We start from the raw sequence: 11,324 nt of genomic DNA, 5'->3' as shown, positions 1-11,324 counted from the left end.
TATATAGTGTTTTGATACATTTTATCTTTACCTCTCTTATTACTTTAAGTTGATATTTTTGATATAGACTCAGGCTATTGTGCAATATCTTCATCCACAGTTGGAGTCATTCTCCAGTGACAGCTCTAGTTTCTTCAGATGTGCCCAGTTTCACTATCCAGCATCGAAATAGTCGAGCGCGCTGTCTCCTGTGACAGCTCTTGTTTATTGATACTGATTGTGTTCCATTCCACCACCGTGCAATGAAATGAATCAAAATTTAAGATTATAGCTACCTGCACTGCATTAATAAAAATATGATTAAGTTTTAAAGATAAAGTAAACGGAAACTTTATTTAATCGTTGGGATTTTATTTCTTGGAATGACAAAACTATTAAATCCAAGGAAATTGATTCCACACAAAAAATAGTGACTTCACAAAAGTTCAACCGAGACCAACTCTCAAAATAAAGCAGCGATTTATGTATACAATACAAATGTGAAGAATGTATCATCAGCATTGAGAAAAATGCAGAGGTATGATGAAACTAAAACTGCTTGTCACGGATTATCTCGCTATTTTAATACGTCTATAATACTTTATATCTAATTGTAAATGACGATTTCAACATAGATAAATTTAGTAAACTGATAATTTACAAAACCGATGAACTCTTAAATTTTCAGTAGGGTATATTTCAGCAAGGATGTACAGAAGGACATACCTCACCACCATTTTATGCGGGCACAATCTCTGGATAACCAAATGCTGTTTTTAGCTCACCTGAGCACAAAGTGCTCAGGGTGAGGTATTGTGATCGCTCACCGTCCGGCGTCCGTCCGTCTGTCCGTCCGTCCGTCCGTTGTACGTCCGTCCACACTTTCCTTTAAACAACATCTCCTCCTAAACCAACAGGCCAATTTTGATGAAACTTCACAGGGATGTTCCTTGGATGCCCCCCTTTGAAAAATTATTCAAAGAATTGAATTCCATGCAGAACACTGGTTGCCATGGCAACCGAAAGGAAAAACTTTAAAAATCTTCTTCTCAAAAACCAGAAGACCTAGAGCTTAGATATTTGGTGTGAAGCATTGCTTAGTGGACCTCTACCAAGTTTGTTCAAATCATGACCCCGGGGTCAAAATTGACCCCGCCCCAGGGGTCACTTGATTTTACATAAGAAAATCTTAAAAAATCTCCTTCTCAAAAACCAGAATCCTTAGAGCTTAGATATTTGACATGTAGCATTGCCTAGTGGACCTCTACTAAAATTGTTCAAATCATGACCCCGGGGTCAAAATTGACCCCGCCCCAGGGGTCACTTGATTTTACATAGGAAAATCTTCAAAAAATTTCTAAAAATAAACCAGAAGGCCTAGAGCTTAGATATTTCACATGTAGCATTGCCTAGTGGACCTCTACTAAAGTTGTTCAAATCATGACCGGGGGGTCAAAATTGACCCCGCCCTAGGGGTCACTTGACTTTACATAGGAAAATCTTCAAAAGTTTTCTAAAAATAAACCAGAAGGCCTAGAGCTTAGATATTTCACATGTAGCATTGCCTAGTGGACCTTTACAAAATTTGTTCATATCATGACCCCCTGGGTCAAAATTGACCCCGCCCCAGGGGTCACTTGATTTTACATAGGAAAATCTTCAAAAATTTTCTAAAAATAAACTAGAAGGCCTAGAGACTAGATATTTGACATGTAGCATTGCCTAGTGGACCTCTACAAAATTTGTTCAAACCTTGTCCCCCGGGGTCAAAATTGACTCCGCCCTAGGGGTCACTTGATTTTACATAGGAAAATCTTTAAAAAAAAATCTAAAAATAAACCAGAAGGCCTAGATCTTAGATATTTGACATGTAACATTGCCTATTAGACTTTTACAAAGTTTATTCAAATCATGACCCCTGGGGTCAAATTGACCCTGCCCCATGGGGTTACTTGATTGTACATAGAAAAATCTTCAAAATTTTCTAAAAATAAACCAGAAGTGCTTAGATATTTGACATGTGGACCTCTACAAAACGTTTTCAAGCTTGTTTTTAAAGTTACTTAAAGAAAATTTCAACTATATTTTCTCATAATTCTTTTGATTGATTTCTATTATGATCTTTTGACCTTGAAGACTTGTCCTTAAGTGCAATGATAACAGGTGAGCGATATAGGGCCATCATGGCCCTCTTGTTTAATATCTTCCATTTGTTTTATTGCTCGGAGTTCATTTTAACCCTTTTTATTATGCCCCCCTTTGAAAAAGGAGGGGTATATTGTTTTGCAGATGTCGGTCGGTCGGTCTGTCGGTCGGTCGGTCGGAATGTAGACCAATCCGTTTCCGGATGATAACTCAAGAACGCTTGGGCCTAGGATCATGAAAGTTGATAGGGAGGTTGGTCATCACCAGCAGATGACCCCTATTGATTTTGAGGTCTGTATGTCAAAGGTCAAGGTCACAGTGACCCTGAACAGTAAAACGGTTTCCGGATGATAACTCAAGAACACTTGGGCCTAGGATCATGAAAGTTGATAGGGAGGTTGGTAATGACCAGCAGATGACCCCTATTGATTTTGAGGTCAGTATGTTAAAGGTCAAGGTCACAGTGACCCTGAACAGTAAAACGGTTTCCGGATGATAACTCAAGAACACTTGGGCCTAGGATCATGAAAGTTGATAGGGAGGTTGGTAATGACCAGCAGATGACCCCTATTGATTTTAAGGTCAGTATGTTAAAGGTCAAGGTCACAGTGACCCTGAACAGTAAAACGGTTTCCGGATGATAACTCAAGAACGCTTAGGCCTAGGGTCACGAAAGTTGATAGGGAGGTTTATAATGACCAGCAGATGACCCCTATTGATTTTGAGGTCAGTATGTCAAAGGTCAAGGTCACAGTGACCAGGAACAGTAAAATGGTTTCCAGGCAATAACTCAAGAACGCTTGGGCCTAGTGTCAGGAAAATTGATAGTTAGGTTGGCCATGACCAGCAGATGACCCCTATTGATTTTGAGGTCATTAGGTCAAAGGTCAAGGTTACATTGGCCAGGAACAGTTAAATGGTTTCAGATCTTCTTGTCCAAAACCATAGGGCCTGGGCTTTGATATTTGGTATGTAGCAAAATCTAGTGGTCCTCTACCAAGATTGTTCAGATTATTTCCCTGGGGTCAAATATGGCCCCACCCCTAGGGTCACATGGTTTATATAAACTTATATAGGAAATTTTACATATACTTATATAGGGAAAAACTTTGAAAATCTTCTTGTCCAAACCACAAAGACTATGGCTTTGGTAATTTGTAATGTAGCATCATTTAGTGGTTCTCTACCAAGTTTGTTCAAGTTATCCCTCTCGGTCAAATACGGCCCCGCCCCAGAGGTCATATGGATCATATAGACTTATACAGGGTAAAAATTTGAATCTTCATGTCCATAACTTACATCATTCAAATTTGGACCACATGTATTGTTTTGAGTGGCAAGATGAACCTTGACATGAGTTGACCTTGATCTTGACCTAGTGACCTACTTTCACATTTCTGTACCTACAGCCTTCAAATTTGGATCACATGCATAGGTTTGTGTACTGAAAAAAACTTTGACCTTGTTATTGACCTAGTGACCTACTTTCATATTTTTGAAGGTACAGGCTTCAAATTTGGACCACATGCATAGTTTTTTGTTCCAAAATAAAATTTGACCCTGATTTTGACCTAGTGACCTACTTTCACATTTCTCAAGCTACAGCCTTCAAATTTGAACCACACGCATAGTTTTGTGTACTGAAATGAACTTTCATCTTGAGATTGACCTAGTGACCTACTTTCACATTTCTGAAGGTACAGGCTTCAAATTTGGACCACTTGCATAGTTTTGTGTTCCGAAATGGAATTTGTGTTTACAGTGAGCATATAATTTCTGTTCCTTGTGCAATTACTGAATGCATCAAGGGGGGGCATTTCGTGTTCGACGAGCTCTTGTTTCCATACTCAAGCTAAACACACAATAATGTCAACCACATATAGACCATTCATTTTGTTGATGTTTGTTTACTTTTATTAGAAGATATTCCGTGGATGTTATCTCAGGAACGCACGTACGACAATCATAAATTATAATCACTTCCGCGTACGTATGAGGAAAATTAAAGCACACGAGAGTATGTACAGTTTTCAGCCATAGCGCATATAACATTTCGTACTAAAATGGGTACACAAAAACCATTAGTTATGATGCCAATAATATAAGTCAGAAGTGAAAACAACAATACCAATGCGATGATATTAGTTTTCCTGAACAAGATAATAAGTCTTTCAGACCACATTGTAATTTCAAATATTCCCTTTACCGTGTACACTGTTATTGTTTTTCTTTCACTATTTGACCTACCACACTTACAACATATTGATTTGCTGTATCTAATTTTATGATTCAAATAAAAGAAAATAGCCGAAAATATAGAAATAACAAAAGACATAATGTGCAAGAACATGGACATACCAGAACAGAAAGTATCAATGAAAAATATTGTAATAATAAGTGACGATAAGCACAGAATGTAACTTGCTTCTTGAAGTTTTTTTCCTTCTGGAATGTGATCCTCAAATTTTGCAGGATACCGTTGTACCTTGTTCAATTGGTCTGATCTAAACTCCAATAGCCGAGCTCCTTTAAAGTCTACATCTTTAATAGAGTCAGTACGGTACTTTAAATGTTTTACCCGAATGGATCTGAATCTGTTTCGTCTTTTAATTTCTTCTAGACTTTTCAAAAGTTGATATCCTTCTAAACGAAGTAGGTTTAAACTTAAGTAGGGCATAATAATTCCTTTGCGCCAAAATCTAAAGACATATGGAACCATGAGACCGAGGTTTTGAATCACCAGTTTTAATTCTGAAGCGTAAAAAGAAGTTACCATATAATCTGAAAAACTTTTGTATGAAAACAGTGTAGTCTTAAAGTTTTCAGTATTATCTACTGCACTAGCTATTGCCATTTTCTTAATCTCTTCACGAACAACAAGGAATTTCCCGAGTTCATTTGTATCCCACAGAAACTGACTGACAATGCTTTGTCCATTATCCAGAAGAAATGTGACCTTTTCCAAAAGTTTAGTTTTATGTGCCTTTGATATTTTCTGTTCAAATAAGTTCCTTTTAGTTGCAATAAAATGGAGAAGCTTTCCACTTTCAATAGACGATTTTAGAAACAACAGGGAAATTTCTGTTTGCTGATATAAATGTTCCAATTTGAATTCAGCCTCTGCATGCTTTGCAAGGATCCAAAATGTGACATGTTTCATTATGTATGATGTAATATCCGGTGAAATTGGGTGTAACAAATGTTTAGCGATGAGTTTTAGTAGAACTAGCAGCTTTACCTGCGAGTTATTGAATGACTGCACCAGATATTGTTCTGCCATTGTGAAACTTACTCGCCATTCGTTACCTCTATTCCTGCTGGTTTTGTGGCCAACTGGAACTACATGCATGGGTAAGGTCATTATCACGTCCTTCATTTTCTGGGAAGGCCACTTACTTGTCTTATTTGATTGACTCCATGATTTTAGCAGAGACTTACTTTTACAAGGAAAAGCTCTGATGAAGTCCATCGACTGTTTTGGCAAATCAAATCCTGTACAGTAATTGGCAAACTGTTCCAAATAAGTCTCCTTCACATATTTTGGAATTGAAGGCCCTTTTCTTGGATAGTAGCATGTATTTCTTCCAATAAAACCTTTAGACTTCAGAAAAACGTCGTCATTTCTAGTCATGAATCTATCACTTGATAAGTACTGCTTCCCATTTCTGTACACTAGCGCATACTTTATTTCAGCAAATCTTTCATCCGTCCCTTTGTTTATCAATAACAATTGTGAGTATCCAGTTGGTGTACTTTTATAATCAAGTTTGAATGCTACAAGTCTCTTATCTGGTACATCATTTGCATTCTCAACACAGATAACCGCATGGTTGACTTGTAGCATGTCAATGTCACTCAAGCGTGTCAATCCAGTCCCATCACTTTGGCTTCCAATGAATATTTTCTCAATTTCAGTGTTCTTTAAGATCCGTTTAGTTGATTCACATTTAGCAAAAGAGGATTTGGCGGCGAAGTAACATCTCTCTTTAATTCTTTGATCACTATATCCCAGATGATCTAGCAGATAACTTATTGCGACTGACAAAGTTTCTTTTGACTTTGGTCCTTCAGTCTCCGTCATCATTCTGTATCTTTTTTTTTAAAGAAAAGCAAAATAAGAAAGCATTAGTCTATATGTAAAAGCAACGTTTATCCCGGCATTAACGTATCATTGTACTTTAGCATGATTCCAATTTAGACCTAATACACCTTAGCACTGATGTTGACGAAACGGCATTACATCAGAAAGTTCAAACTTGATGGTTTTTAAACAAAATACAGACAACAATTTTTCATGATTCACAAATTAAAACCACTTAATGTGGTGATTTTCACAAAACTCTACAAATATTCGTTGGATAGCTTTTGGTTTGAGATAAAGGCAACAGAAAGACAATAAAGTTAAATTTTACTTAAATTACTTTCGTTCTTGGCTAATATGTTCTTATTTTTTATTTCGTTTATTTTCAATTGTACTTTGAACTAAATATTTAATTACAAGTAAACATGAATAAAATCTTTATCAAGATCCTTTCGAAGTATATAGAATGCAACCAAGAAAAAAAACAGACTCGGATTGTTCGAGTCTGTTCACGAGTGGCAGTGAAATGTACAACACCCCTCACGCCCCCATAGCACAGGCTTCTTTGAATGGACTCAATGGTCGCATAGGACCAGAAAATATAACATGAATCAGTCCAAAAACTTCAATTAATTTTGTCGACAAACAAAAAATCAAAATTAAAAACGCAGTAGCATACCATTTAATCCCTGAATATCCTTGAATGTGTTTCAATTTAAATTTTAACACAGCTTTTATATGTGAAATTATATCTGGCAGTTGTTTATATCTGGCAGACATAACATTGATATGTTCCGTTGAACTTTCTTAAGGCACGGAGGATTTGACGTTTTATTTACTTAGTCAAGTGCGTTTATCGATTTATACGCACATGTAAATATTGAGTAATAGAACATGATCGTACGGTGTTCCGTTGGGGCCATCGCAGTTTCGCGTTGTCGATCTAAGGGCGTAATCGCGAAAACACGATATTTTGACGCGAAAACACTATACTTCGACGCGGAAACACGATGCTATATAACGCCCTCGATCTGCCATCTACGGAAACGTTTATTGGCCTCGCAATGTCGCGTTAGATAACGCAAATATCGACATATTTTCGCGAGAAATCAACATATTATCACAAGTCGATATATTTTATTGACTTATTGCATTCATTTTTTCAATGTTTAATAATTTTTCTCGAGGTCCGCGTAAGCTATAAAGATATCTCGACATAGTATGACGATATAAAACGCCCCTTTCTTGATTTACTAAAGTGAGTTCTCGTAATATATTCTAGCATAAAACTGCTGTTCTTGTCACTTTTTGGGGGTGTTTTAACAAGAGAGAAGACGTGTGTTAACAGAGAGATTTTCGCGCTCACGTGCTGTTATAACACCTTTTTATATATGCGCGTTCCGTGGCAAAGCGTAAACGTATTACGGCTCCAAACGAATAATTCAAATGGAAATGACGTCAACGTGAAAAAACAACTCAGATATTCCCGCGCTTTTCATGGAAATTTAATGACGTTGAGGTAGAATGTATGCATTTATTAGATTTTTTCCGCGTTTTATGCTAGAATAGCGTTAGCGCATGTTCATTTCGTGTTATAACATCTTCAGAATCCCTCGGGATACGTTGGTACCATCGCCCTACGGGCTCGGGCACCAAACAATCCCTAGGGATTCTGCAAACGTTATAACACGAAAAACATGCGTTATCCCTACATAGTAATTGCTCTCTTTAGAAATATGAAATTTGGGTTTACAGGCCCGTAGGAAGTATTTTCATATTGGGCGGGCATTTTCAATACCATGCTAGTAAGACAAATCAAATAGCTGGAAGTTTAATTAGTAGAATAAACGCAATTTTGAAAATTATTTTGGGAATTGTAGCACGGACCCTGTTCCTAGAAGCCTGGCTTACCACCAATATAAAGTGACCGTAGTGCAGTTTAAACTGTACTTTAACAATTACAGCACTTAGTTTGCAATTTTTGGGAGCGCAATGTCCTAAGAAGCGGTTCCTAAAAACCACAGTAACGTTACCATGATTCCTTTGAATTCTGACAACACACAAAAGATATATGAATGTACACAAAAACAAGTTCCATATTTCCTGCCATGAATAAAAGTATACACTATTCAAGTTGACCACTTATAGTACGTAAGTTCCTAATCCATGTGAGGTGACAGATAGCAGACAGTGTTACAAACACATTGGTCCGTCAAATGCAATGCTACAGATATTTTAAGATATCCAAGCAGTCTTAATTTTCTTCATATAAAAACATCAACATTTTATTTATTTATTTCCTTTAATCACCTTTTTAAGGAAATCCGACTGTATTCTAGATGAACTTATTTATATTTTTAATTAAAAAAAATTGTTGTTATTTTCGGACGTTTTTTAATGAAATCCATTCATAAAACATAATCATTGTATTTTCTTTTAATTTGAATGTTTACTTTTTCTTATGAAATCCATGTTGAACCTAGACCTGCTTTATGAAAAACATCATTTTTGATATTTAATACAAAGGTTTCTTGGTGTTCATTTATGAAATCCATAAAAATAGAAAAAATAATTTTCAAAGAATTGCTTCTCTTTCACAACATCTGACGGACGTCTGTTGTGAAAGTAAAACTGTGGATATTTTACTGTGAGGTTGTTTTCTTTTTTAATTTTCTTTATCTGTTTAATTTGTTTGCTGTTGCTGTTTTGGAAAAAAATATGCACTCAGAAAATATTTATAAAAATGTGTTATGTACTAGTGATATGTTATTTGTTCACAGACAAACCAAACTGTGTATGCAGTTATTCTCTGCTTCATACTATCTGTCAACGAGTAGCATTAAAGCACTTACAAATTGCCGTAAACCAGAAATAAATTTTTAGTCTTGCTATAACTAGAAGCTTTACCGAGTCCCTTTATAGAAAGGCAAATGATCCGCCGAGTGAATATTTGGTGCCTAAGTACTCGTAAACTGCCTATACACAGTGAATCCGCATTTTATTCTGGAATTACTATACGTTTTTATTTTATATTTGTGTTCATTGTTTACTCTGCTTGACAGTCCGCCAGCTTAGCTCAGTAGGGAGAGCGCAGATCTACGGAACGTGGGGTCGTGAGTTCGAGCCCTGGGCGAGGCGTATGTTCTCTGTGACGATTTGATAAAAGACATTGTGTCTGAAATCATTCGTCCTCCACCTCTGATTCATGTGGGGAAGTTGGCAGCTACTTGCGGAGAACAGGTTTGTACTGGTACAGAATCCAGGAACACTGGTTAGGTTAACTGCCCGCCGTTACATGACTGAAATACTGTCGAAAAACGGCGTTAAACCCAAAACAAACAAAAAAACAAAAACAAAAAAAAAGTAACAATCATGGTACATAGTGACTTGCTAGAGATTATTGTGAGGGCGGGAGTGTGGGGAATTACATGTTGTACATATTATCTTTATCAATTAACTCTAAAGTGGATTAATAACTACACCGCTACATCTTTTAACCTTCATGCGTATCACAGAACGGGTGTCGAAAAAGGTAATAATAGCTACACCGCTTTAAAAAAATGACATGTTTTACCATGCCATGTTTATTATAGATTGGGGTTGAAATGTCTAAGGAGGGGTCGAAATGTCCAAGGAACACCGTAAGTTGGGGCTGAAATGTATCGGGGTCGAATTTACGGACTCTCGAAATGTCTTGAAAGCGTTTGCGCAAGTCCAACCGGAAGGCGAAATTACGATATTAAAACATCGTGTATCCGCGGTTCGCCTTTGCAATTGAGAGTGCGAAAACACGATACAAGATCGCGAAAACACGATGCAAAAAATATCGCGTTTTCGCGCTATCAATATCGTGTTTTCGCATTTTCGCCCTACTTACCATAAAGGCGAAAACACGAAAAGACGATGGCAGATCGAGGGCGAAAACGCAAAAACACGATATTAACAGCGCGAAAACGCGATATTTTTGCTTCGTTTTTTTCGCGTTATAGCATCGTGATTTCGCGTCAAAGTATTGCGTTTTCGCGTCAAAATATCGTGTTTTCGCGATTTCGCCCTTAGGACGACAACGCGAAACTGCGATGGCCCCAACGGAACACCGTATGATCGCTCGTGTTTAGGATAATGATATGAATTTTATTACAAATCTCTTTAAACAAATCACCGGTCCATAGTTTATGCTTTTGACCAGTTTATAGTTAAACATTGTAAATATTTCTGATGTTATGTATAGTATTGGTTACCGACCAATAGTCAAAACTGTTATGTATAGTATTGGTTACCGACCAATAGTCAAAACTGTTCGCCGGAAAGCCATTTGATATTTAGTGTAAAATACAATTTATCTAGTGTGCTGTCTATAGCAGAATAGCAGAATAAGAACTATTCCGAATGTTTCCATAATATTCCCCCCCCCCCCCCTCGCCCACTTTTTTTTCACAGTATTACTTGCAATCGAACTATAAGCATGTTACCTGAGCAAAAAAGATGATATAAAATACAAGATACAAGAAACTTTATTTTGCGTCGGATAAAGTATAACAAATAACACTAGCTCATGAACTATTTTCCGACAAACAACATGAAAACAGAAATTAACAAAAAAAAAAAAAAAGGTAAGCGAATAGTTAAAGTATATGAAAACATGTACGTTGCGGGGGTTAAGAATGACATGTAGTCGATTTATGGGAATATGGGCCGCCGTGAGAAAAATATTGAGAAATATAGAGACCTATACCACACACAGGTGGCAGTAACGTACCTAGGATACAGTATGGGTCCATGAGCCATATGCACTTAAATTTATTACAATTATAAAAAAAAATGACAAAAAAGCCATTTTGAAAAAAATTTGCTCCTGTGACAATGAGCCATTAGAAAGGTAGTTTAGTTTAAACATATTTTATTGCTTATAATACATGTATTTATATCATTACATCAACATACATTAGTAAACGGCCCTTCCCTCGAAAATTAACTATTGCATAAAATTAATTACTTTTACGAAATAAACAATTATAACATGTATTACAAAAGTTTGAATGAAGAAAAGACCAAAGTATGGCTGAAACTAAAATAGAAAAAAAAACTAGTTTAATGTTATATATGAGGTTGATATTGC

The 11,324-nt window shown here is 36.6% G+C and overlaps 1 protein-coding gene across 1 annotated transcript; it reads right to left on the bottom strand.

Annotated features, from left to right (window-relative positions):
* Positions 1-4,265: 4,265 nt before the first annotated feature.
* On the bottom strand, positions 4,266-6,205 carry LOC128547912 (uncharacterized). The gene is made up of 2 exons (XM_053521768.1): positions 4,898-6,205; positions 4,266-4,274 (listed from the first exon to the last, which is right to left on the bottom strand). The coding sequence occupies exons 1-2, from the start codon at positions 6,203-6,205 to the stop codon at positions 4,266-4,268; spliced, it is 1,317 nt and encodes a 438-aa protein (XP_053377743.1).
* Positions 6,206-11,324: the final 5,119 nt, after the last annotated feature.

The sequence above is a fragment of the Mercenaria mercenaria genome, chromosome 1 (assembly GCF_021730395.1).
Source record: "Mercenaria mercenaria strain notata chromosome 1, MADL_Memer_1, whole genome shotgun sequence".
Lineage (NCBI taxonomy): Eukaryota > Metazoa > Mollusca > Bivalvia > Venerida > Veneridae > Mercenaria > Mercenaria mercenaria.
This window is presented reverse-complemented; position numbering and strand designations above follow the sequence as displayed.